The sequence below is a fragment of the Python bivittatus genome, unplaced genomic scaffold (genome assembly GCF_059951505.1).
Source record: "Python bivittatus isolate LINGU-HERP-01145 unplaced genomic scaffold, Pbiv_v1 ctg000220_np1212, whole genome shotgun sequence".
Lineage (NCBI taxonomy): Eukaryota > Metazoa > Chordata > Lepidosauria > Squamata > Pythonidae > Python > Python bivittatus.
The window spans coordinates 29,718,538-29,746,340 of NW_028277048.1; the positions used below are offsets into that span (position 1 = coordinate 29,718,538).

Sequence of the window (27,803 nt, forward strand, 5' to 3'; positions counted from 1 at the left end):
TAGGGCTACAATGAACTGATTTGATTTATACACGAATTACTGATCTCAGTATGACTCAAGTAAGCATATACCGGATGGGGCGGTCAAATACTATTTATTTTTTATTAGTCTTATCTAACTTGATAGATGCTCTCTCAGAACGTCTTAAGTATTTCCACAATACTTAATTGTAGTGCCCTTAGTTTCCCACTGAATCTTAAGTGGACTTACTTCCCAACAGGCATGTACAGGATTGAGCTATATAAACCTTCGAAGATGAAGCAGCATCTTCGCTGCGAAAAAAAAAAATCCCACTTAAAGAATCTGATTCATTCGCAGAAACAGTCTCATTCACGTGGAAGGCAACATGAACACTATGAACATCCCTAAACTACGGAGTGCCAAGCCATAATTTCAGGACTTCGGTGTTTTAGAAAAATCGCCAAGTCGCAGTGGAAAGAACACCCACAAAAAGCAACCCACGCGGGCAAGAAACGCTCGACAGCAACAGTTACCGCCACCCCGCCTGCCGCGAAGGAACAAGTGACGCAACAATTCGCGAGGTCTTTTCGACAATACACGTGCCCGCGCGTGGCATTTTGGGAAGCGTAGGGATTCGGCGGAGGAGCGGCCATTTTATGCCTGGCTGAGAAGCGAGGAGAAGGGAGCGCGCGCGGTCGGCCGGCGTTCACGGTCCGTGACTTTCGCCGTTTTGGAGTTTCCCTACTGAGCCGTTGTCTTTTCGTCATGGGTCGGAAGAAGAAGAAGCAGCTAAAGCCTTGGTGCTGGTATCCTTTTCTACGCGGCGAGCCGCTGCCTCTCGTTTCAAATCGGGAAGGAGGCCTGACTGGCCTGCTTTGGTAGCGATCCCTTTCCTCTAGTGATGGAGCGCCTCAGCGGCCTAGTTTGCTAGGGTTGCCAGATCCGGCAAAAATTCGGACGGCGGCAGGAAACAGATTAAAAAAACTCTCACTTTGTTGCCATCTAGTAGTCGTCCAGATTTTTGCACTCCAGATCCGGAGCCTTAAGTTTTATTGGGTTTCAGAGCTGCTCTCCTTTTGGAATTTGCGCTCCACCCCTTTTGTTCCCACATCATTTGGAAATTAGAAATTGTATACTCGTATTCAGGAGGAAATAGTTGGGTTAGATTTTCTTGGGTCTTGATCTAGCAGCGTATCCGTTCCTATTTGCTGCTGCTGCTAAAGCCTGTGCTCTTACGACTATTTGCCATAACATTTATGGGTAGAAAAAGCGTATTTTGTTAATTTATGGGTATCATGCTGGTAGTAGGCCAAAACTGTGTGTACACCTGTTTTTTGGTAGATGTTTGTCAGATACCTAGATTTATTTCTCTTACTTCTCAGTAGATTAGGTATGGGAAGTAGCATTATGTGTAACTATTAGGAACACTTCCTAAGTGTTTGGTAGTTTTCTTTCTCCTATTTTCCATGTTAGCTTTATATAAGTTAAGTATGAAGATGTGACTATCCACATATTTTCAAAAAGCAAGACCATTAGTACAGTTGAAGAGCTTGAAAGCAGTCTTTCTCTAGGAAACAGTATTGTTACTTCTGTATGTTCAGAGAGTCAGTGTGACCTTCCCCTATCCCAGGGCCTCTAGTATAGGCAAAGAACATAAGATCTATATGATAGATGGCATCATAAACAATGGTTGACTACTCCAACATTTTACACCAACATTTGTGGAGTTCTGACCTTGAAAATTTCTCATCCAGCAGTATATTGTGTTGCCCTTTAACACAGGAGTTATTATAGTCACCTTCCAAATCAGTAAATGTTGGATATCTTCTGGTTGTCTTTGGTGGTGAGAAAATATTTATGAAACCTTGACTTATATAAGTAATTAAACTTTAATTGGAAATAGGTTACCTTTAAGGATTGTACAGCTTTCTTTAAAAATGATTATAGTAATCTTGATTAATGTATGTGTTTAATTTTAGCATATGTGTTTGACTTCTTTAACGATGTGGAATAGGTATTGTAACAGGGATTTTGATGATGAGAAAATTCTTATTCAACACCAAAAAGCAAAGCACTTTAAATGCCATATATGTCATAAGAAACTGTATACTGGGCCTGGTTTAGCTATACACTGTATGCAGGTAAGTATTATAGTATACCCACATATATATGATTATCTGTATTATTGTTTATATATGCTTTTGTTTCATAATCTTTACAGTCTTAGGTAAGAAAATGAACATTTTACTAATGTTTGTTATTCACAAATGCCATTGATGTATTACAAAAACAGATGCATCAGTAGAAGATTGGAAGAGTTATTTGATTAGAAAATAAGCAGTACAGGTAGTCCCCAGTTTAAGAACAAGTTCCCTTCCCGAGATCTGTCCTTAATTTGTCGAATTTGTATGTAAGCTGGAATTCGAACCATTGTGTATTTAACTCAAATGTTGCTACAGTAGGCTCCATTCTCAACTATGGGTCATTTGTAACCTGGGTGTTCTTAACCCAGGGTCTACCTACATTGGTGATAGATATACATGGAGAGCTGGCACCTAAAGTTTTGAAACTATTAATAGGAGTGAAGGACAGATGTGCAAACCAAGAATGGAGTGATCCAAACATCTTTGGATTGATTTGCATGTTTCCAGAATTGTCCAGGAAAACACAAGCTAGAGCTATGGAGTATTCAGATCCCAAGTGAGAAAGGTATTTCAGAACAAGTGTTGTTCTACCTGTCGGTAGCACCTTAAAGAAGCTGTACCTCTTTTTGATGTTGCATAATAACTAAACTGGGAAAAGGTGTATCATCTTTAAGGTGCTACTGACAAGTATAGCAAGTGGACCCACATTGGATCCAAAGCATCTTTCCTATTTCATTTATACCTACATATACCAAAATCAGAAGAGAGAGTGGGGTGCCCTAATACAGAAATTTTTGCACATTTCTAGTGGAGGAGTCTACCTTGATAATAGCATTATGGAATGCCTTCTCTAGGCAATTTCTTCAGGTGTCATTACAATATACCTTTAAATGCTAAAATCTGCTTTTTTAAAAAATGTTTGCTTTACATACAGGGCTACCAATAATTAGCAAACTGACAAATGAACACAGAACTAGAGGGGCAGAAAAGGTGAGGAAAGGTAAAGCTACATAATTGAGTACAGGTAGTCCTCACCTACCAATCGCTCATTAAGCAACCATTTGAAACAGTGCTGAAAAAATAACTTTGCAGCCAATTTATGACCTTTGCAGTGTCCCTTAGTCACGTGATGGCCATTACAGTCAGTACACATGCTGGGCCTGACCTGTGTTTTTTTCCTTTTTTTCCCCCCCTTGCAGAGCAGAGAGATTGGAGAGGAAGGGATATCAAGAGAGTAAGCTGTTTGTGTAGCATGCCTGTGGCTCCCAGCCCTGGGCTGCCTAGGTGGTTACATTGCTTTCGATGTGTAGAAGAGCAGACAGCTTACTCTCTTGCAATCCTTTCCAATCTCTGCTCTATGGGGGGGGAGGGGAAAGCAAGCAGTTTCTAAAGGCAGTCTCTCCTTTGCTTGACTCTACCCCCCCCCCCAAGATCCTTCTGTAGAGAGATTGGGGAGGAAAGGATTTCAGGAGAGTAAGCTGTTTGTTCTTCTACATGTCAAAAGCAATGTGATCATGCCAATAGTGGGAAGGATCAATTGGGAAAATAGAAGCTTCTGAATTAGACTAAAATAGAATATAGAATCAGATCAAAATATTGTTTATCAGTCTAATCCCAGGTTTACTGTCATGGTGGCATTGTAGGATCTGGCCAGGAGTCTTTTCCACTGTTCCTACCTGAACCTCAACCAAAGATGACTGGCATTGAACATGACATATTTTTGTATTGTTAACTCACAAAGCCTTTAAAAGAAGATAAGCTTGCAAAAACTGTGGTTGCCTGTCTATATTTTACACTTAAGAAGGGCCTCATTTATGAGTAAAAAGTCAGGCTGTTTAAAAATATAGGCTGGGTTTGCAGCAGACAAATAAGAGTAGTTTCTTTCTCCTTCAACAGTTTGGTGTTTTATTCTTTCTTCAACCTCTTCCTCTGTTGGCAGGCTGACAGATTGGAAAAAAAAACACTCTTTTTCACCAAATTTCTACCTTGCCTGGAAAGACTTTATGCACGCCAATCAATTGTGTTGAATAACTAAATGCAATATTATTCAATATGTAAACAGTATATTTTAATGCATTGTGTAATTCATTTTGATTGATTGTCCTTGAATAGAAAACAAGGATGTATTTGTCAAATAATAATTTAAGTAACTGTTGAATTAATCTCTGAAAAATCAAGGACACATCAGTTAGTCATAAAAGATTTTGGCACCATGTTGGTGTGCTCCCTTTCTACCATATTGAATTACTGGATTATTTTTAATGTAAGAAGACCATTGGGTATTAATGATTTTATCTATATTATTACACTTAAATATCACTTCTCCAAAGAACTTCAGGCTGTATACATTGTTTTTTGCCCTGTTGTATTATCACAACAACCCTGTGAGGTAATATTAAATTGAGATACTGTGATTGCCCCCCCCCAAAAAATCTGGTAAATGGAGATCTAAACTTCTGTATAGTTGTAGTTTCTAATCTACATCCTGTTTATTTTGGCTTGGATTTTTCTTTGTTTAGGTACATAAAGAAACAATTGATGCTGTTCCAAATGCAATACCAGGAAGAACTGATATTGAACTGGAAATATATGGTATGGAAGGCATTCCTGAAAAAGACATGGATGAAAGGAGAAGGCTGCTTGAACAAAAAACTCAAGGTAAATGGAAGCACTTCCCAATATTTATATTGAACCTTTGCAACATTATAACACTTTGATTAGGTAGACTTTTCAGTCTCATTGTATTTGTAGTTGTGTTGCTGAAAACATATAAAACTTCTACATGGATAATGTGGAAATTGACATGGATAATGGACATGGATTGGCATGGATAATGTTGAAAATAATATTGATTATATTTGGAGTGAAGTATTATAATAATTTGTATGTTTACTTGTTAGATTCTAGGTAGCTTACAATAGTAAAGCATTAAAACAGTATATGACATACAAAATTGTCTCAGTTGCTGTCCCCCATTTAAAAATATTTCTCTCCAAAAGCTTTGTGGAAAATAACTTTTTGCCATTTTACTGAAGGATAAGAGGATGGGGAATAATATGATTTTACCAGGCAAGCTTGCTACTAGTTACATTATAAATTTAAACTGGCAAAACTTTATTGAAGAATCTGGATTGGAATAAGATAAGCTTGGCTTTAAAATTGGAGGAAGAAACATCAAATAACCTGTGCTATGCCGATGATACTATCCTGATAGCCAAAAATGCAAAGGATCGACAAGCTCTAGTAATAGAAGTCAAGGAGCACAGTGAAAAAATGGGATTAATATTAAAGAAGATGAAACTAATGACAACAGGTAGAACAACCAGCCTTAGAAGTGACAGTGAAGATATCAAAGTGGTGAATAGCTTCTTCCTTTTAAGATCAACCATTAAGTAAAGGAACAAGCAGTGAAGAAATTTGCTGCAGGCTAGCACTTGGTAGAGCAGCTATGAAAGCCTTGGAAAAGATATTCAGATGCCATGATGTGTCTATACTTAACAAAGATCAGAATAGTGCAATCCATGGTATTCCCTGTGACACTCTAGAAGCGAAAGTTGGACTTTGAAGAAGCAGGATAGGAAGAGTGTTGATGCTTTGTTGTTGGAGAAGACTCCTGAGAATACTGTGGACAGCCAAGAAAACAAACCAATGGTTCATCGACTGAGTCACCCCAGAATTCTCACTTGAGGCACAAATGACCAGGCTCAAATTACCCTATTTCAGATGTATGCGAATACCTAACTCTCTAGAGAAGGCTGCTGGGAAAGGTGGAAGGAAAGAAAGGATGACCAGCAGCAAGGTGGATGGACTCAGTTACAGTAGTGATGAGTGCACTGTTGGAAGACCAGGTTAGGGGCACATCATGGAGAAAATCTTACCTATGTGGTCGCTAAGAGTCAACAACAACTTGATGTCACATAATCAGTTTTTTTTTTTTAAGTTCACTAGATCTTTCTTCTTCCTCTTTTTGAAGATGGGAATAATATTTGCCTATTTCCAGTCATCTGGCACTTTATCAGCTAGTTCCTCTAGTACCCTAGGATACAGTTCCTCTGATTTGAAAATTAAATTCATTCAGGGTAACGGTAATGCTTCTTGCAGTCTGAAGCTTCAATCCTTCCTCTTCTTCCAAGTCTTCACAGTTGATTCCTGGAAAGTGTAACTTCTCCTCAGAGAGGAGTGAGCCCTAATGGTTGACTGCTTTTTCCCTTTCTTTGTTAATTCATCATTGAGCAGCTGACATATTCATTTTTTTTCCTTCCTGTTGTGAACGTATCTGAAGAAGACTTTTTTATTGTTCTTTGCACCCTTCAACTTCATTCTGAACTTTAGCCTACCTATTACCATCTCTACAATTTGGGGCAATTATATGTAACTACCTGTCACTTTTTCCACCTCCTGTATATGTTCTTTTTTGTTTTCATGTCTTCACCAAACATTTCATGAAGCTTAATTGACATCTTCCACTATCTTTTTTTTAGATTGCAGTTTTTCTTTAGGAACTCTTGCCCATCTCAGGCTCCTTTTCCTATGAGCTTCTCCTGCCATGGAATACTACTTTTCATTGCTCCCAGTTTAATAAAAGTCTGTTTGCTTGAAATCCAAGATATTCATCTACACTCAGCTTTAGTTTCCCCTTAAAATCAAGAATTCCATCATAATACTCTCATTTTCCTCAGTGTTCATGCTACTTCCACTTCATTGAACTTTCCTATTGGGTAATACCAGCTTAAGACAAGCTGATCTTCTTGTGTCTTTCTCCAGTCTCTAAAGAAGGAAATTGTCAACAGGAATTTCTTGGAAAAAGTTTGCTTGGCAGAGTTTGTCGCTCAACAATAATTAAAATCCTCAGTCAATTTTATGTCATGGCTCATTGAAAGTTCTGCAGTGTGCCTTTGGAAGGTATCACTGAAATATTTTCATAGTTGCGCAGTGATGCCAGTAACTATCATTTTTATTTATTGCTTTACTTACTTTAACTCACATTCTTTCTACAATATTGTCACATGCACTTTGATTTTTGGGCAAATGTAGAATACTTCTAACATTCAGAGCAATACCTTCCCTTCTGTTGCTTCTATTCCTTTTGAATAAACACTATTATTTAATTGGTTTTTAAAAATAAATTATGTTATTATGCTAGACAAAGGAAAAATATAAACATAAAACAGCAAAGGAGCAACACAGCTTCAATACCGATAAGCACAGAAAAACTAGAAAAGTTTTTAAAAATGGGCCTGGAATTCATTACAGTATAAACAGAACTACTCCAAAACCTGTTACCATATTAATTGAAAATCTTCTTCCATATCCCTTTGTTGAAGAAAGACTAATCAAAATGTTGACAAACAACACATTCAATAGTTCTTTCCAGCAAATCAGGTGTAAATTTCTTCGGCTAATATTGTATAATGATTCTTTTATTAGGCCGCTCCATGGCTGAAAAATCCACAATTCTTGATATTTTATATTTTAATAGATTCCAAATACTGGGGACATAGCCAAGAAGAATATATGTGCTTTTAGCATACAGTGGTTGATTATTTATTTATTTAAATTTATTGGCCGCTTAACTCCAGTGGACTCTGGAGTAGTTGATACAAAGTCATCTTAATAGTCCTGTTGAAGTCAGCCCAAAACAATAATAGGACAAGACCAAATCATATGGGTTTATGTTGCAATTCTTTAGTTACATTTCCAACAGCATTTTGTCACATTAACCTCATTCAAATCTTACCATCTAGTCTCTGGTTTATGTTATTACATGAGATTTGCTATCCTGTACTAAGAATTCTAGGTCATAGTGTTTACTTTCTGAGCATTAGTGAATGTTAGGAGCTTATGACATTTCTCATTGGTTCCAGAGACCCCATTGCAGCAACATACCTGCTTCTTTATACAGTGCACAAATCTTTGTCTAAGATTCATTCTTCAGAGTTTTAGTTCCCAGCACCTATGAAAGTCAATTTAAAGCCTTTTTGAACCCATCATGCTTTGGCCAAGCACAGTTTTACCAGCCCTAATGGCATCCAGCCCTTGTGCCAACAGTCCATCAGCCAGCTGACTCAGATCATTGTTGCAGAAACTAAATCTCCCCCATCTGCACCGCTTGAATAGGCAATTATTCACATTCTGTATTTGTCTTTTCCAGTGTTCTTCTGTGGATAGGAAGGATGGATGATAAAACTATCTGTCCCTCCTTCAGGTTTTTGAGCTTCCTTTTAGCCCTAGTAATATAGTGGTAGCTGTTCTTCGCAGCTTTATTTGCTGCCCACATGGAATGGCTCACCAAAAAAATGGGCATAATAGATGTTTAGTAAATCTTTACTGTTTTTGATTTCACTAGTAGATGTGTTGGGCTGGTTTTGCTCTATAATGTAATAGTTGGGGGGAAACTGAAATAAGTTGGGTTGGAAAATGACCCTTAGAATTGCTCAAAATGTTTGTGACAATAATTTGTTCTCTTGTGCAGGAATACCTTCCAGTATTGAAAAAAGATAATCATATTAAAAAGAACATTTCCTCTTTGTGACACAAATTAACATTAACCTGAATGTTTAAATTGTTAGCAGAAAGCCAGAAAAAGAAACAACAAGATGATTCTGATGAATATGATGATGATGAGTCTTCAGCTTCCACCTCATTTCAAGCACAACCTGTGCAACCTCAGCAGGGATATATACCACCAATGGCACAGCCAGGTTTACCTCCAGTGCCAGGTGCACCCGGAATTCCTCCAGGTAGTTATTAGAGATAGAAATAATTATGACAGCTTTAGAATTTGTTTCACTAATATGGAAGACTCTAGTGGGATATTATTTTGAATCAGCATAGTAATGTTTTACTATATTTTAGCTTGGTTTGTTACTGAGCATAATCATTTTCTTATTAGACATTTAAGAACCAGAAAACATTCAGTAGGAATTAAACCTGAATTAGAGAAGTAATGCCTCCCATCTGTCCTCAGAGATGCTTCTACTTTGTTGTAGTTCTCAATGTGTTCTTAGAAGTGAAAAATATGTATATATCTTACAAGCCTTTCAATTTTGCTAGCTACCAGACACCTTAACAATCCTGATCACTAGATGTTTTCCTGCATTTTGGAATTGGATTGTCCTTGCAGAGCTATATCTGAGCATAATAAAATATATAGGGAGCAGATCTGAAATGGGTTATGAACGTTTCAAAAACAGTTAAATTTCATATGGAAAATCTGGTGGCGAAATCCAGTGGATTGTAATAATTGTTACTTTTCCATGGCTTAATCTTCATATGTTAAGGAAAATTGTCATGAGTGTTCCACATATTTTTATGTAAATATGTTGATATAAGTCCAGTATTAATAATTTATTTATTTACAGTTCAGTTAATATACATTTTGACTTCTAGGTATACCACCATTAATGGCAGGTGTTCCACCAATGATGCCTGGAATGCCTCCAGTCATGCCTGGAATGCCACCTGGGTAAGAGTAACTTACAAGTGAAGGGTGTAATCTATGTTTAGGCAACAACATGCTTCATACTTTCATTTGATTTACTTCACCTGTGGGGCTATTTTTTAAAAGCTGCACAATAGGTGTCTAGTGGTCATGTCCCAATGTTCACTGTGTGTGTACAGGTAATCCTCACTTAAAGACCGTTCATTTAACAACTGTTTGAAATTACAGCAACCTCAGAAAGGGTGCTTTATGGCCTGTAAACCACTGCCAGCCATCATAAAATGTCACATTCCCCCCATGGTCATGTGGCCGCATTTTGGGCACTTGGCAACCGGCTTGCATTTACGACTGGTTGCCAAGCGCGCCATTGGAAGCCAGCAGGGAAGGTTGCAAGCGGAAGGGACATAGCGGTGGGCAGTTATAGAGCTCAGATCTTCAGATTTGAGGTCCCTGCCATCAGACCGCTGCGAGGTTTCCCCTCCCCCTTCAGTGCTGTGAAGGCGGACCTCAAATCTTCAGGTGCTCTGTTCACCGCTGAGAGAGGGGAGGGGAAAGAGGACATAGCGAAAGAACTCTCTGCTGAAGGATTTCAGCTCCCTGCACACGGAGCTGAAATCCTTCAGCAGACAGCTCTTTCGCTATGTCTGCTTAACAACCTGGGAGACCACTTAACAACCACAACTGGGACTGCCCGGATTGCAGTTGTTGAGCAAAGCAGTCACATGGACGTCTCGCTTAATGACTGAGATTCTGGTCCCAATTGTGGTTGTTAGGCTTGTATGTATTTATAACAATGATTGTATGTATTTATAACAGTGATTGAGGTACACAATTATCATAGAAAGGGGTAGGACAGAATATTTTCAGGGGTTTTCATCATGTGGCATGATGTCATGTGACTGCATTTCTTGATGACAGCAATTCTAGCAGTCCCAGCAAGGACTGTGTGGGTCGTTAAGCAAGGATCTCATGTGACCTCAACTTCCTGCTGGCTTCTCCATTGACTTTGCTTGTGGGAAGCCAGGACAGAATGTTGGAAATTGCAATCTCATGACCATGGCTCATTGTGACATTGTAATTGCAAGCCAGACACCAAGTGCCTAGATTGCAATCACACAAATGCAGGGTCACTGCAACAGCCAGAACTATGAGGACCAGGTGTAGGTCTCCCTCATTCAGCGCCATCACAAGTTTGAGCAGTCACTGAATGAGTGGTCACAACTTGAGTACCCCTTGTTATGAACCTTTCTCAGGACATCGCTTGTTTATTCTTTCAGTAGTGTTCGATACTGCTTTCCAGTGTAGATTTTGGTAACTGGTTTTGGGATTTCCGTAATATTTTGAGTTGAAAGTAAGATTAATGGGGGATAGTCATCCATCTGCTCTACTACTGGGTTCTTCTGTCTGTTACATAGAAGAGAACAGGAGGGAAATTCAGATCTGGAGTAGAGAAGCAGATGGACAATTATCTCTTACAATCATATTTTTAACTCAAAATACTGACGTTTGCAGGCATGGAGATGGGTATATATAGGCTGCCACATCACTTCATTCTACTTTTTTCATTCCAAAGAGGGTTGGATGATGAATCATCATACTCCACCCTGTTTTTCCCATGCTTTGAATTATGGCAGAAAGGTATGGTAGAAATCCAGCATAGCTACAATGGAAGATTATTTGAAGGCAGGTATTTACATTTCTCAACTGGTGAAAATCCCTGGAATATTTTAGTATCATAGAGTAGCATTGTTTATGAGAGTTCTCATCAGTCTTTTAATTTATAGGATGATGCCAATGGGTGGGATGATGCCTCCAGGACCAGGAATCCCACCTCTCATGCCTGGTATGCCACCAGGTAGGTCAGGAATGACGAATCCATATTGTGGTGAGAGTTATTTAATTTTGTTTTTCAACTGGATCTAGGGTTGCTACAGTTCTGGATAAAAAGCATGGACACAGAGCAACTGTTTATGACAATTTGAAAGAGGGTGTGCGGGAACAAAAACGTATTAAGTTTAGGCAATGGCAGCTGCCAACGGAAGCTTTTTCCGTCCTGCTCTGTCAACTGAGGTATTTCTATTAACTCCTAAGCTTTATAGCCAGGAGTTAAGCTAAGAAAGCATGGGGGAGGTGGGCTTTGGACCCCCTTAAGCTATATTTTGGATTGAAACATCCAGCAACCACACAGAAGCTTTTTTTTTTTTAAAGCCAACCACCCTGAAGTAATTGCATCTGCTTTACTTTCCCTTCCCCCCATTTTGGCTGAAGGCTTTGGAGAACTTCCAAAGAAACATAGTTAAATTTTGATGTTCAGGCTAATTATGTCATTTGATCCTTCAAAAGTGGTAAAAAGGAAAATTCCTGCTTTCAAGAATGTAGTATTAACATAAGCAACAAGATTTTTCAGGGACTTTTTTTTAATTAATTATTTTAGGTAATTTATTAATAGTGAGAGGCGCTCATTTGTCCAGTTCTGGCAAGAGGAGAGTGAGGGTGCTTATGCTTATCATGGTAGCATCAATTGCATATATCATGGAGGCTGCACAATCTGCAAATGGTCTCCAGTTTTAAAAGAGTTTGGTAATTTTTTATTACTCATACGTGTTGGTCTAGGGACGGAGTTGTAAATGCTTTGTAGGCCAATTTATAAAGAACAGGTTAATCTAAGTTATCTCTGCTTAAATTGAATGAACTGTTTAGTAGCTTTAGTATATATTTACATATTTCATTATTTGCTCAGAATTTCTCCTGCTTATAAATATTACCTATTTTTAATTTTTACTGTTAGCCATTGTAATATACAGTAAGGTTCATCCTGTTTTCAGAATTAAAAAATAAGCACATTTAAACATTGGATGATTTAATAATAGTTCAAAACATTTGTTGCAGGAAATTAGAAAATGCGATAGATTCCCACCCTGGGAAGGGTTTGCCCTTAAAGGAGGCCTAAAAATGTTTTATATGAGTAAATGTTATCTCCAAATTGCTGCTAATAAATAAAAGATAAAAGTTTTTCAGCAGTAACTCGGAGCATACAAAAGTCATGCCTCCCAGTGACTCACTACAGTCTTTCCTCTCCTGTTCTCAAAACCTCCTTCCCTTCATTACCAAGTATATCTTTGCATTTAATGCTTCTTTGTCTGATGGATTAGGTATAGCCCTCTGATTGAAGAAAAAGGTCAGCATTTGTGATCTTGTGTGTATTGTTAATGAAATCTTCACAAAAGCATAATCAGAAATATTATGTTACAGGTATGCCACCACCTGTTGGTCCTCGCCCTGGATTGCCTCCAATGACACAAGCCCAGCCAGTGACTGCTCCAGGTGTTCTTAATAGACCTCCAGCTCCTGTCATCGCAGCACCAACTCCCCAGCCTCCAGTTACTAAACCACTTTTTCCTAGTGCTGGACAAGTAAGTTTTTTTTTAAATCTAATAACCTAAAAACTTCAGTACATTAATTTTCTTTCTTTTCATGTATGTAGAAATAGTGAATTATGGTTCAAAAACATTGGTGTGTTACAGCCAAAACCTCAAAATGGTATTATCTCATACTTCATATTGCATTTTTTGGTATGGTGTATTCTTATCACAGGTTTCCTATTTACATCTAGTTTTTTTCAGTGAAGAATGTAAATACTTCTGTCAATTCAAGCTCAGGAGGGAGGGAGGGATGGCAAAGAGAATAAGTATTGTCTGCTTTAGCATGTATTCAGAAAATGGTTCCAATAACCACTTATTAGCCATTTTATCATCCTTAAAATCATACATTCCTGTTCTTATAAAAATGAGTAAAAAGTGAATAATAAACCAGAGTATTCTGTTCTGCACTTTTTAATACTAGATTAAAATAAATTCTATTTATGTTGATGATATTGGAGAAGAAAATAGTTACATGTATTAACTATTTAACCAAAGTCTAAAGTAACAAATGTTTTTGGAACTTAAAGCAGTATCTGCTTTTTAACAGAACTGAGAGTGAATGAATTATGTCTTCTATTTGCATTATAGATGAAGGGGTTTTTTTTATATTGACTTACAAGCAGAACTTTTGAATTTCTGCAAGGAAGAGAGTCACGCATAGGGTTGTGTAGAAGGTTCACTCACAAGCTGTACCGAATAGCTGGTTTTGAGTAGTTCATGTCCAAACCCAAACATGCATGTTTGGTCCCAGTATGAAATGAAATGGTATTATTTTGTTCAGTAGGGATTCAAACACGGTTGTTAATTGGCAGCAATGATTGAGGAGGGAGGGAAGGGGCTTCGAGGATCACAGGCAGGAGGGCTGGTGACATATGCCTTGTTAGGAGCTACTGTGGGGACAAGAGGAAAGGGGGCAATACACACCAGCCTTGCTCTACTCATCCTGTAAAATTATCCAGGATCCTTGCTAGTATATTTTAGCTGAAACATGAAACAACAGAAACATTGTGTTTTTCTTTTTCTCGAACCATGGCCCATCTGGAATGGTTCGTCAGAATTTATGCATTGTGCTTGTTTCAGGCTCAAAACAAAAGAACATGTTACATTTTGTGTGCACCCCTATTTACAAAAATCAGTCTGAGCTTTTTCCTCTTGGTTATTTTTATGCATTCATTTGGAGACTGTTTACTGTTTCCTTTCTTTTATGCTACAGATGGGGACACCTGTCACAAGCTCAAGTACAACTTCATCCAATTCAGAACTGTCAGCACCTTCTAAAGCTCTGTTTCCTAGCACAGCACAAGTACGCAGGAAGTTGCAGTTAAAAATTGCTTTGCCAATTAACCCTTTAAACCGTTATGTACACTTTAAAATATTCTGCCTAAACATTGTCAGATAATTGTGGTTTCCTGATTATGTTTAGTTGTTCGGCACAATCTGAAAATTCATGCGTAACATTTGGGTAATAAAAAAAGAAAATTCTACATTGTGGTTCTAAAGGGTTAAAAAGAGAGCATGAAAGCAGTTAAGTGCATTTAGTGGGCAGTGGTTTACTTGATGCATGGTTTATTTTTTCTAATTTATGCTATTCTGATACATCATGTTAAATGTCAAATGCATCATGCGCTAAATCCCAACTTACCTAGTCTTGTTTTGGAGTTTAGTGATTAGTTCAAAATAATGTGCTGTTTGCTTGCCAAAGCATTCTGTCATAAGTGAAACTAAGAGCTCTTTTGTTGTGTATAAATAAAACCTTTCAAGCTTGTATTTTCCTAGTGAACTTAAATATAGCTTTCATGGGTTGTAGGACAGGAAAATAATTAAAAACTGCAACAATTTGAGATGTCTCAGAACATCCGTGTATAATACACGGAATTATTTTAAACAAACAACATAAAAGATTGACACCCAGGGTTCAATCTTAAACATTCTGTTTGAATACTAATTTATCTGAACTGACATTCCTATATTAAATTAGTTTTTATTTTAGAAAATCAAACATCTTACTGTACAATGTGTAATACACAAAATGATAGATGGAGATACAGTTTGTGTGTATTATGGTATTTGTTCTAGACATCTCAAACCTTGTAGTATGTTTGTGTTGCAGGATTTTTATTTTTATTTTTTTTTAGTTTGCTTTTTTGTGATAAAATTGAACTTTTACTTTGGGTTAATTTAGCTGTGTCAATATATTATGATGTTATGAAGTTCATTTAAAAGATAGCAACATGCTTATATTTTTAACTCTTTATTTTAAATACAGGCTCAAGCAACTGTTCCAGGCCCAGTTGGTACTGATTTCAAACCTTTGAATAATGCACCTGCAACTACCACAGAACCACCCAAACCTACATTCCCTGCTTACACACAATCTACAACATCAACCACTAGTACAACAAACAGTACTGCAGCTAAACCTGCTACTTCTATAACAAGTAAGCCTGCTACCCTTACAACAACCAGCGCAACCAGTAAGTTGATCCATCCAGATGAGGATATATCCCTGGTAAGTTAAAGATCATTTTCCCATGCATTTTCTTTATCAATAGATTACAACTTAAATAAAATTTTCAACTTAATCTTCCCACATGATTTACTTTGATTAAGACAGTGTAATTCTCAAAGCCTATCCTATGTAGTATTTGGAGTCCGTCATTTTTTAGAGCTCAGATAATTCAATAGTTCTGTATTTAATTCCTGCTTTAACTGAGATAGCAATTAATATAGAACTTTGTAAACTTAATTTATGTCCTAGAATACATATCTATTAATAAAATTTGATTAGCAAAGGTCATCTGTTAGAACTTCCTGAACTATAATTAAGTCCTGCCATGAGAATATTGTCTCAGCTGTATCTGTGTTTCAGAATGAATCTTGATTTGATTTCACACTGATTAAATTTCCTCCATGTGTTTCCCTCCATAGGAAGAAAGAAGAGCTCAGTTACCTAAATACCAACGTAATCTCCCTCGACCAGGGCAGGCATCTATGGGCAATCCACCAGTTGGACCAATTGGAGGTATGATGCCACCACAGCCAGGAATTCCCCCCCAGCAACAAGGAATGAGACCTCCAATCCCACCTCATGGTAATAACAAATTAAGCTTTGTTGGAAGCTCATGAAATGTATTTAATTGTGGAATTAAGTGACATACTAATAGCAGTATTGCTTAAGATAGATGTAACTTTCATCTTTCAAATTTTGCTTTTCAGGTCAGTATGGTGCTCATCACCAGGGCATGCCAGGGTATCTTCCTGGTGCAATGCCTCCATATGGTCAAGGGCCCCCAATGGTGCCTCCTTATCAAGGTGGACCTCCTAGACCGCCAATGGGAATGAGACCTCCTGTAATGTCGCAAGGTGGCCGCTACTGATGCTACTGCAAACGTTCTAATAGGTTTGGAGATTAAACCTTTTCTCGTCTTGTGCTGTTAATATAGCCAAGCTTCCATCAATTAAAACTTCGTTGTGACTTTTAGGGAAAAAAAATCTTTCCACATACAAGGAACTGTTGGACATTATTTTACATGGGAAAAATTATTTAGAATAATAAAGCAGAACTTTCCCTGATGTTGCAATTTATACTGTATGGCTTCTTTTTCATGTTTCATCTAGGTTTTTAGAAGTGAAGTATAGTAAATATGGTTCGTTAAATTGTGAAGGCGCTGGAATTACATGAACATACCATCTTTAAAGGCAAGTTCTGTAACCTTATGTTGCTGTTCATAAATGATGCCTTCACAGCACTTCAGGTGCTGTTGGACTTCATGTCCCCAACAATAGTTTGGTGAGGGCTTTAATTGTTATCATCTACTTGTACACCTAAATCTGAATGTGTAACCATATTTAATGTATTTAGAGTTCCTCCTGTTCCAGGGTTTATAGAATTGACCCACTAAATTCATGTGATTTTCTGTACTGTTTAACTTCATTGTAATAAAACAAAAGAAAAAAATTGTCCTTTTATTCACGGCCAGCTGTGGACATCTGCCTGAAGGTTTGTACTGATGCATGCTACGATAGCTTGTGGTATAATAAATACAAATTTCCTGATGCTACATTGATATATCCTGAATTATTTGATCTTCACAGTGATTACTGCTGTAGCTTATTCTTGATCAAGTAGGCATAGACCTGTACACTTATTAACAAGACACAATAAACAAATTTGTCCAGTTTTTCTTAATGGATTTTTTTAGGGTTTGCCATTCAGTTGATTAAAATATTGCTTGTCACTTTGTTGATATATATTGGTTTCTATGAAGTACATTTTATTGCAGAATACTTCATTTGACTCAGGCTTCTTAAGGTAATATCTTACAAAGTTTAGGTATAAGATAATAGTGCAGTTATTGTTTGTGTACTGATAGATCTGTCATAAAATCTCACATTTTTAAAAAACGGTGATGCAGAGAAAGTCATTGCTTGCAAATAGGAAACTCAGGACTAGTCTAGTTAAAAACTACAACTGAAATTGTCCAGTAATAATACTTATCTTTCATGACATGATTACTGGACCTGTAGAGTGTTGTGCCTACCTGACAGGATCATATTCTGTGAATGATACTGGAAATGCTCTGGTGAAATTTCAGCTGTTTATTTAACTGGACTCATTCCCATTTCTGAAACTTAACTGGAAAGTAAGAATAGAATTCTTTCCTTCAGTACATGGTGATGAGTTGCTCTTGACTGTAAATTAAGAAGCATAGCATGTTTAGGAGACTCTTCAAATACTTCAGGTCTTAATTTTTTTAATGTCCTATTTTTATCATATCTGATATTAACAAGATGAAACTTTTCCATGAGAGCCAGGCATAAGAAGACACCCTTGGGTATTCTTTGTCAGTTGATTTTAAAGGCAGATTTTATAAATGAAATATTTTGCTCACTTCTCTGCTCCAGTGGCAGTTATACTTGTCAATACCACCAATTATTAATCTCTAAATTACTACTGGTTAGTTTTTTCAACATTATTGGTTCATACTTGAAAAGTTTGGCTCTGTGGTATTTACAGAGTCTTGTTAATTCTCTCTCTTTTTCTTAATACTCCCTATTAAACACTGAACTGTATAATTGGCACTCTAAATATGCATCTTTCTGGATTGATCACCTGTTTTTCCATAGAGGACATAAAAATATGCAATCGTATTCACTTGGCTGTTTCTTTTTTGTTTTTTACCCCATGGCAGTAGTCTTTGTGCAGTTAGATATATTAACTACATTCCAAAGAATTTATATGTTCACGTGGATGAGAATAGCTAGTACATTTGGAGCTTGCTTCAAAATAGTCGTTACAGATCCTTCTGTGAACGAGGCAAGCACTCCTCAGTTTAAAGATGGCTTATTATAATTGCTACTGCCTGTGCAGTTTGTGGTTGCATACAGCTTCTTTGGATTGTGCCATTTGTTTGCTAGTTTTCTGTTCATATGGTAGTTCTAAGATTTTTCCCAAGAATCTTTTACAAGATTTAATACAATTTTTTTTTACATGATTCACCCAAAGAGATTCTTCTGGGAACATGGATTATATCTCATGAACCATTTGAAATCAGTTGAGTAGTATCAATTGCTTAATTTAAAACTCTGTACTTTTAGTCATAGCATGTTCTGATTAGAATTTTAATTATTTCAGTGTTTGTATTGTTCCTTTAGCACTCCAGAAAACCTGATGTGCTGCTTGTACAGTATACTTGGGTTGCTAATACCTATGTTGTTTTCAGTGGGAGAGGACATTATGGAGTCCATAGATCTTTCCTTTTCCTCCCAGGGGCAGATCTATTTGTATTGTGTCATTCTGATTAGAAAAGTGCTACATGGTTTCTGTCCTTTGTCCACTAGGAAATAAGGTTGCTTTTGCACTATAAAATTTGCAATAGAACAACTGTATCCTCAAAGTATAGGCAAGGTGTTTATTTTTATTTTGGAGGAATCCAGATTCTCAATAAAATATTTTTTTTAGAGTGTAAGAGCTTATTTGTATTTTGTATCTCTGTAGCCTGCCTTCAAACAGTAGAGAATACAATAAGTACCTTTTTTTATTTGAAACTGGCCATAGTGAAAAAACTATGGGAACTTAATTTTAAATTCTGATATATGCATAGTCCTGGCATTTATTAATACATACTACAATTGTCTTAATAATTGTACTGGTCTAGCTACTATATAAGTATGGTATAAATTCCTGAAAAGCAGATGGTTTTTCATCTAACATTTAAAAACTTTTACTGAATTAGTACAGAATATTCCATTGTTTATAACACCTGCTGTCAACTGTATGTTACATAGCAGTTGTCAATTTTTAAGGTGAGCTCTCAATTGGATATTTTTCCCTATAGAAGTCAAAGCTGATTTATAAATTCCATGTTACATCTGGACCTAAAATTTTGAGACCAAACTTTTGCTTGATCACTGGAATTTTGTTACTATTGATTGCATGTATTTTTAGCCTTAATTGGATCATGTTTTTCTAAAATTTTAAATTTTCTTCTTCCTATAGCCCTGCCATAGGACAGGCTGAGGCAGAGTCTCAGTGTTGCCCTGTTCAGTCTGAGGCAAGTGGGATTTATTTTATTCATTCTAGGGGCTTTCACAGCTTTATAGCTGTTGGATATTTATGTCCCCAAACTTGCAGCAAGTTTGGTGAAGGCTCCTATGTTTAATTTAATATAGGATTTTTATAATATTTTGATGGGCTCTATATTAATATTGATATATTAATGCTGGTGCTTTCAATTTACTATTAGTAAGAAGTCCTAATGTGGGGTAAACATTTGCTGAATTATTAATCTTCCCGACATCCCCTCTGAAATTTTGGTTAGTGGTACCATTTTTCAACAATGAAATAACTTGTTTTTGAAATGCTGTGATAAATTCATGAGATTCAAGAGTTCTGTTGCCTGTGTTTAGTACTGTTAAGAAAATGCCTATGTTACAATTTGCGTTTTCTTCATTGATACCTGTTTCTGATGCTTGGAGTAAATATTTGCTTAAGCTAAATTTAAATTATTTTCAATTATTTATCATAAATATTAATGTAGAGCCTGAAGAGTGAAGAAAAATGTAGATGTGAGTTTTGTAAGATGGAAAAATGGGGTAAATGTTTAGGAGGAAACAATTTCTTTATCAGCCTTTCTTTTAAAGATAAACAATATTGCAAAATTTATATGCTCCAGAAAATATATTTGAGCATTTTCAGTGTTATTTGAATGCTTCAGTAGCAATTTTCTTACTGACTTCTTGTAAAAATACTCAACGTGCAGTTTGTTTTAAAGTAACAATGTAAATTCTGAGGAATGCTTATAAGATTTCCAAGAAAAATTAAGAACAACAACTCTTGAAACAAATACTACTTCAAAAGTTAGACTTACAGTATCTACAGAGAAATCCAGATTTTCTTGGCAGTCTCTTCATTTGCCCTTGCAGAGCCTCAAACTGCTTCTTAAAATCAACTTTTTAAAAAAGCTTGGGGATTTGACATGAAAGCTCTTCCAGAGGGAAAATCTGAGAAAAGTACTGTGCTCATTGGTCATGGTTTTCCCTGATGTGGTCTTCTTCCCAGTCCTCAAACTGCTTTTCCAGCTTCAAGCAGTGCTTACTTTTTCTGGCATCTAATAACTACAGATGTAACTTGTGCTTACCTTGATGCAGTTTAAATGTTTAGAGCTATCTCTGTTATAATGCTTAATAGCATGGTTGGTTCCCTGTTATTTTTCTCTCAGCTATATAGAACCATCTGTGAGTTCTGAAATTCTGAACAGATTAATTTTGGGAATTTTCCATATGACTTTGTCATAGCTGAGTACCAGTTGCATTCAAATTATTATTCAGTGCTTAACACACAAACCATAACAGTTCAGATTCCGCACTGCAAGATGAAATAAAGCTAAATTGTTTTTATATACTTTTGAAACCTTTGTTCAGTTTAATATTTGTATTTATCTAATGTTGCTTCACTGAAGAAACTTGAAATAGTAGTGTTGAACTCATAGCTTTTGTTAACTCAGTTCATGAGAAAAATAGCCACTATGTTATAATGCCTTTATTGTCTTCATATCATAACATGAATACATAAGTACGTGTCTAAATGCATCATCTTAGACTGTCATTACTTGATACATAGGAAAAGAGAAAACATGTCATTAACATTGAACATCATCCACATTAAGTCTGTTTTATGACACACCACTGACTTTTTCTAGCCTAAGCTTTTGCTTTCAATCAGTGTCCATAGTTATAATGAGTATGGAGAAATGTTTCTTGTTGAACAAGTGTGTTCATTTTAATCACAATGTAACCAAGAGTAATGCCTCCTTGAGATTTTTGGACTCATTCATTCGTATCATTGAAAAGAAATGTTCTACCAACTTATTGCCACAGAATTTCAAAATGCTACCCAAACTCTTCTGAAAAAGCAGTTTGGGGTTTGTGTTGACTAGCAATTCAAAGAGAAAGTACCACCAATTCCCACATTGTACATTTCCTTTCTCAATTTCCCTGTAAGAGTTCTAGTTTTGAGTTGTTTCTTTTCAAAGTTTAAGCAGTGGTTTCAGAGTTCTAGGAGGACAACTGTAGAGCAAAGATATATTTGATAAGTATGCATGTATCCTGATGCATGCATGGTTAGGATGCTGTTTTAATCCTACTTAATCTGATTTCATAAATAATAATGCTGTTGTATTGATGGTGCTTGTGTTTATGTGAAACTCTAGAAATCCATTTTGGTATACTAGCAAACAGCTTTGCTTGGTTTGGACTGTTGCTGCTGGAAGTGTGATGCTCACCTTGTCTAGATCTAAAAAAATACTTCAAATAATTCATAACTAGACCAATTTGTAACATAAGTATACTTTAGGTTAATTTTACTAACAAACCTATTTATCAAGCAACAGTTTGACTAATGTAACATGGCTTTGATTTTGGCCACTCTCATTATTTTAACTTCAGTTTTAACAAACATATAACTGGTATTACAATTGCATGTGCATACATCTTTTGATTGATCTGTATTATGATATTAAAGTCACTTCCCAAGTGAAAAATATTTTTATATAATTAGAAATGTAATATATGAATTATATATAAATATGATATATAATTTATAAGAAATTTATAAAGTTGCTTCTAAAGTATTTCCTGGACAGAATAGCATTAAAAGGTTTCAGAGATCTTGCTGGGTGAAATATACTAACGGTGTCTCGGCTATAAAAATATCCAAGCAATTATAAATGGAATAAAAGAATTGAGTATTACTGGAATACACTGAGAAACCTTGCATTCCACTTCATATTTTTACAAAGAAGTTTGGTATTACTTTTAAACTCTGAGAGCTTAAGATTTAGACTTGCTCTGTTGTGAAGTTAAAGCCATTCATAGGCTGGCTTTTGTGTTTGTGTGTTTTTTCCTTCATTATTCTAAGAAATCCACTTAAAAGATATGTGCTGGACTTGAAAATTGTGTTCAAGGTACACTCTCGGTTCATTTTTTTATTTTTAAATTGCAGTCACTGCACTATTGCCCCAACTGATAGGATAATGCATATTTATGACAGAAATGTGTTGATAATACAGTAATCATAATGCAGAGAAGGAATTTCCTTTCATTGCCAATAAATATGAAGTCACTAATCTACCTTCACTTGACAGTTCTTGAACATTGGCATGTTCTTGCCAAATATTCCTTTCAAAACTTTGTTTTGTACTTAGCATAATTTGGGCTAAACATCTGGAGTAAAGTATAAATTACGTTGAATCTTAAAAATGGCCATCCCTTTAGTTTTAACTCAACCAGTGATCCTATTTTTATTCCCCTATACAAACTCAACCTGTTAATTGTTCAGAGTATGTGTTAGAAGTGATAGAAGAACACAGTTTTCACTGATTCTCTTGAAAGACTTCCACATTATAGCACAATAACCACTTAACAGTCAAGTGCTTAACTGGCTACTTAATTTAACCATGAGGATTTTTTTCCTTCAATAAGTGCAAAACCTGGGGTTTGATTTTTACAATTTAAACTTAAATCATGATTTAAGCTCCTTTTTGTTTAATATAATTTGTGTTTTTGTTGACTAGCAGCAGAATTTCAGCATTTGCTTCTTACTGGTAGAGAAGAAAAAATCCCACAGCAGTGCCAGTACAGGTTAGTTTAATCTGTAAGTACCCTGATGTTTGTTTGAAATCCTGTACTACAAATAACATGTTAGTACATAAGGATGGAGTCACCAGTCATATTAGGAGGGAAATATCTTCCTGCATCTGAAAGAACGATATGCAAGCTCCCATTTCAATAGGGAAGGGGGGGGTTGTAATAAATAGCCAAATTGGGGTTAGTATATGGATTCATTCTAGTCAGACCTACAGTAATGCACTTCTTTCAAGTTGGAAATAATTTGAGTAGAGTTGGTTGAAAAATAACCTTAGTCACTTATGGGAAAATGGGTGTTTATGCCACAAACAGAAAAGAATAAATTAAATAATCTGATTCTTTTCTTTACATACACCCATCAACTTTATCAGTGAGAAGCACATCTTTCCTACGATGGGTATTTTTTATTACGATTCACTATATTCTACTGAGACCTAGGCCCTTAATTCACAATGCTGCAGAGCATAGGCAATTTTCTTAAATAATTTCGTCTCTCTTACAGCTGCTTCTGGGTATGTAGTATTCTTTCAAAGAAGTGTTTTTGTAGCACTGCAGTCCTACTTAAACTGGTGATTTGTACAAAGCTTTAGTTGCATCTCATTAGAATTGCATGTTTCTGTATATTTAATTTTTTGCTTTGTCTGGACAACATTATTATCATATCTCAAATACTTATAAAAACCTACTGAGAATGTAGCTGCTCAAGTTATCTAAATATTTTAGGTAAGGATTATCCACAGCAGACTAGAAGTAAGGATTGTTCAACATGACTAGGCAAATGTGTTGCTTTCCTAAGCATTCTCTGTATATGAGACTGCTGCTTCTCTGCATTTCCAATCTTCTTAGTGCCATCTGTGCCATGCTCATGAACGAATGGCTGTTCCATAATTATGAAATTTCTTTTTGCCAAAATCTCCACCGAGGTAGCAGAGGTTTTTAAAGAATTTTCTTACAACTCACATTGTAAGGTTAAGTCAGAGATGCCAGAACTAGTGTTCTGTAGTTTAGTTCACTTGAATTTTACTCTTATTAATTTATTATTCCTTCAGTTTCAGTAATATTTGCTGTAGGATTGGATTATAATGCAGCTGAAAATAACAGTGTTGTTTTCTGTTATCAACATGGGAACCTTTTCTGTTGTGCTAGGTTCTGGGGCTAAAAATTAACCACGATTCTCAAAACTAAACGAATCACAGCTTAGGTTGTAAATGTAAAGTATTTGAAGTATTTATTCCATATTCCATATTAATAGATATACCAGGAAAATAATTTCATTATAAGCAGTCTAATCTATGAATAAAGGCCACCTACAGAAATGCACCCTACTATTTATCATTCCCATTTCTCTAGATGTTCATGGCTATACAATATTCAGTATTTATAACTTTGGCACAGATTTGAAGACAGTACAATTTTTGAGGGTACAGGCACAGTTCTGATGTGATCACCATTATCAGCAAGCAACAATTGAGCACTATAATTATTGATCTGAGTATCATGTCCAAAATTCTGAATTCTCTAAGATAAAGTATGTACATATAATAGGGGAAATGTTTTGTTTTAAACCCAGAACAAATCATGTCTCAGGGGTTCTGCTGAACTATTTTGGATCTGCTCTGTTTCAGAAGAACCAAAAGCTCCAGTCTTCCCAGCACCTTCTACCCTTGCCTTCCTCAACCATCACTGCTGCCAGTTTCCCAGCACAAGATATCCCACTGGCTAGTCTGCTCCTTCACATATCTCCCTCCTCTCCCTAACTCAGCTACTGATGTCCTTAGCTTTTTCCTTATACCTCCCATAATCCATTTCTGCCCAGATCATAATAGCTCCATTTTGTTCCATGCATGGAACACTCAATTACATATTTTTTCCATTTAATCACAGACTATTTGAAATCAGCTACAGTATTCCATGCATGAAAAATTTTGCATATCCCTACCTAAGATTTAACTAGTTTTATGTCTATGGGAGAAAATAGAAACATTGAAAAGCAGCCATTGATATCCCCTTTTTAACATGAAATCTCCTAGATTATGGTTGAAATAATTATCTTTTTGAGGAAACATAAATTAATTTGAGATAGAGTTCTTTCCTTATCTGGAACTTTTAACTAAGCAAAGTTACACTTCAATTAGTGTGCATATTCACGCACTTTCCTGGCATTGCAGTTGTCACCAGAATCTCGTATTACATAGGCACCTATATTGATCCCAAAATGTAAAATAGTGCTTAGAAGTTTGCAGAATTTTTGATTATCTTAGAGAAACTTCTAATAGCCTGGCAGAGAGGGAAGTGGATTGTATAATTGCACAGTTGAATATTCACATAATAATTCACATATTAATCCTGCTATTAATAATACTATTAGGGTTGCATTAGTGTCTGTTTTTTAATTTGTGGTTATAAGGATGCATCTCAAGCAGTGGTACTACAGAAAAAATTGTGCATATGTTAGTGCTGACTAGATTCATACTATTTAGTATCTGTTGATTAATTAAAGCTAATTTTACTTGATTTTGCATAACAAGCCTCCAGATTGTGAAAGAATGCACACAACACATAGGCCCAGTATTATGCATTTATATTATAAATAGTGCTGTATTGTATGAAGCAGCAGACTTTTGTCCTCTTTTATTATTGGGCTTCTGCTTTGCAGTGAGATTGATGATCCATCAAAGTATATTGTCAGTTTGAGTATTGTAACAAATCCTGTGATCTTGTTTTGATCAAATAAATGCAACCTATATAGTCCTGCAGACAGCAACAATTCCAGAAATCAGGAGAACTCATTTCAGATCTGGGAAACTGGTAAGTATTTAATAACAGTGCTATTTATCAATAATAATAATATAAATTTATGTTTTTTTACTCATACAGCATTTTGTTGATAAATGATGTAAAAATGGAGGTGAAGGGGTCGAAAATTAGCTTATGTACACTCCAGTGTTTATGATTCTTATTGGTAGCATTCTCAAATGTACACTTTGAGAACTTTGTACCTTCTTTCATTCATTAAACTTGAATTATAGTTAACTCCTTGGCCTACGTATCATCTTTCATGTTATTTATTTTACTTACTGAACATATTTGTATGCCACTGCAAAAACAACTCACAGCTCACATAGAAAAATAAAATATAAAAGTTATAGTTGCTCATTTACAATTAAATATACATATGAAACTTTATGATACCAAATACATTACAGATCTGTTATTCTTTCCTGGAGAGTCCCATTGAACTTGAATAGAATCAAGCTGCATGACTGAAAATCTCAATTCATAATTTCAGAGCTGTGTTTAGTGAAATTTCTCTATGTCTTCTGAAAAACTATTCTGAAATATTAGATGCAAGAATGTAGGCTTCCTAGCACAAACATTGATGAAGGATGTTGAAATAGTACTTCAGCCATATGGAGAAGACTCTGGGTTCACCACTTGTGCATTGCAGGAATTCTCACCATCAAATACAGACTTCTTCCAGTGAGGAATCTCTATTAGATCATGTCTAAAATTTCCCTTTGAAATGCACAGTTATTATGATAAAGAGGGATACTATTTGCCTCAGCTGTGAAAATGAAGTTCCTCTTCTATTTTTCTATAAAGCTAATTAGATTCAGTATAGTTACAGAAACAGTGCATTTCCATCATGCAAACACCCTTAACCTATTTTTTTAAAAAACTGATAGTGTATTTTGTTTCTTAATTAAATTAAAATCAATGTTTCCACTATCATACTCCAGAAGTGTATTTTCTATATGCAATCTATATATAGAAGACATAAATGTTCAAATGTTCTTAGCAAAATGTGCATCAAAGCATATTAGGAAAAACTAATAATTAAAGCAGAATCCAGATGTTTAATTTTAATATATAGCCTTTGCTTATGTAAACAATTTTGTGTGTGTGTGTGTGTGTGTGTGTGTGGAGATATAGATATATATATATATCTATATACAATATATATATTGTATTCCTTATTCTGAATAACAACTGCTGGGTCTTCCATAGATCTGATCAAGGTACAGATCAGCTTCTTACCAACTGCAAATGACTAAATCAGAAATATACTAAACAAAAACATTTTCTTGACTTATTTTCCCCCTTTAGAAAGTGAGAAAATTATGGCAGTCACATATGATCATAAATTATCAGAACTATATTCAGATGATAAACTCAAGGATTTATCCATGCTTGTGAGAACCAAAATTAACTTTAAAATTGGATGTGAACAAGAGCTTGCAAACAAAGACAATTGAGGAATCAGTGTAACAAGAAACACTATAACTTTATTGCCTTAAGTGTGTGGTGTCTGCACACCATAGTTTATGGTACAGATATATTGTTTTATACGATGAAAACTGATTGCCTGCTGTATTAAGAGCTTTCGCTTCTTGCAGTGTGATCTGTGTGATAAGAGTCTGCATTCCTGGATACGGGTCTCAGCAACAGAATGCTAAACAATAATGCAACATACATAAAAGTACATTCAAATTGGAAAAACAGCTCAAGGGAAGAAATATAGGTGATGATAATTCCTACAGTTTGAAAAATTAGAAAGTGTTGCTATTTTAAATATTCATTTTCTGTTACAAAACTGAGTTATTGATATAGGGAAGTACACATTGTTTTACGCGCAAAACAGCATGTGTCAGATTCAAAATGTTTAATATATACATACTCCTCTGTTTC

At 35.8% G+C, this 27,803-nt stretch overlaps 1 protein-coding gene across 10 annotated transcripts; it reads left to right on the forward strand.

Annotated features, from left to right (window-relative positions):
• The first annotated feature begins 584 nt into the window (after positions 1–584).
• ZNF207 (zinc finger protein 207) lies at positions 585–26,147 on the forward strand. Of its 10 annotated transcripts, none has more exons than XR_015795715.1 (13): positions 585–767; positions 1,976–2,102; positions 4,625–4,763; positions 8,675–8,845; positions 9,495–9,570; positions 11,331–11,431; positions 12,799–12,959; positions 14,182–14,271; positions 15,235–15,477; positions 15,897–16,059; positions 16,185–16,667; positions 19,468–19,522; positions 23,042–26,147. XR_015795715.1 is itself a non-coding variant. In XM_007436940.4 (11 exons), exons 1-11 carry the CDS (start codon positions 727–729, stop codon positions 16,343–16,345), a joined length of 1,473 nt encoding a protein of 490 aa, XP_007437002.1. In that variant the 5' UTR covers positions 585–726; the 3' UTR covers positions 16,346–17,029. The 10 variants fall into 10 exon arrangements, 6 of the variants coding, with proteins under 6 accessions (XP_007437002.1, XP_015745076.1, XP_015745075.1 ...); XR_015795716.1 differs by having other exon boundaries at positions 23,045–26,147; XR_015795714.1 differs by having other exon boundaries at positions 19,468–26,147.
• The last annotated feature ends 1,656 nt before the right edge of the window (positions 26,148–27,803 follow it).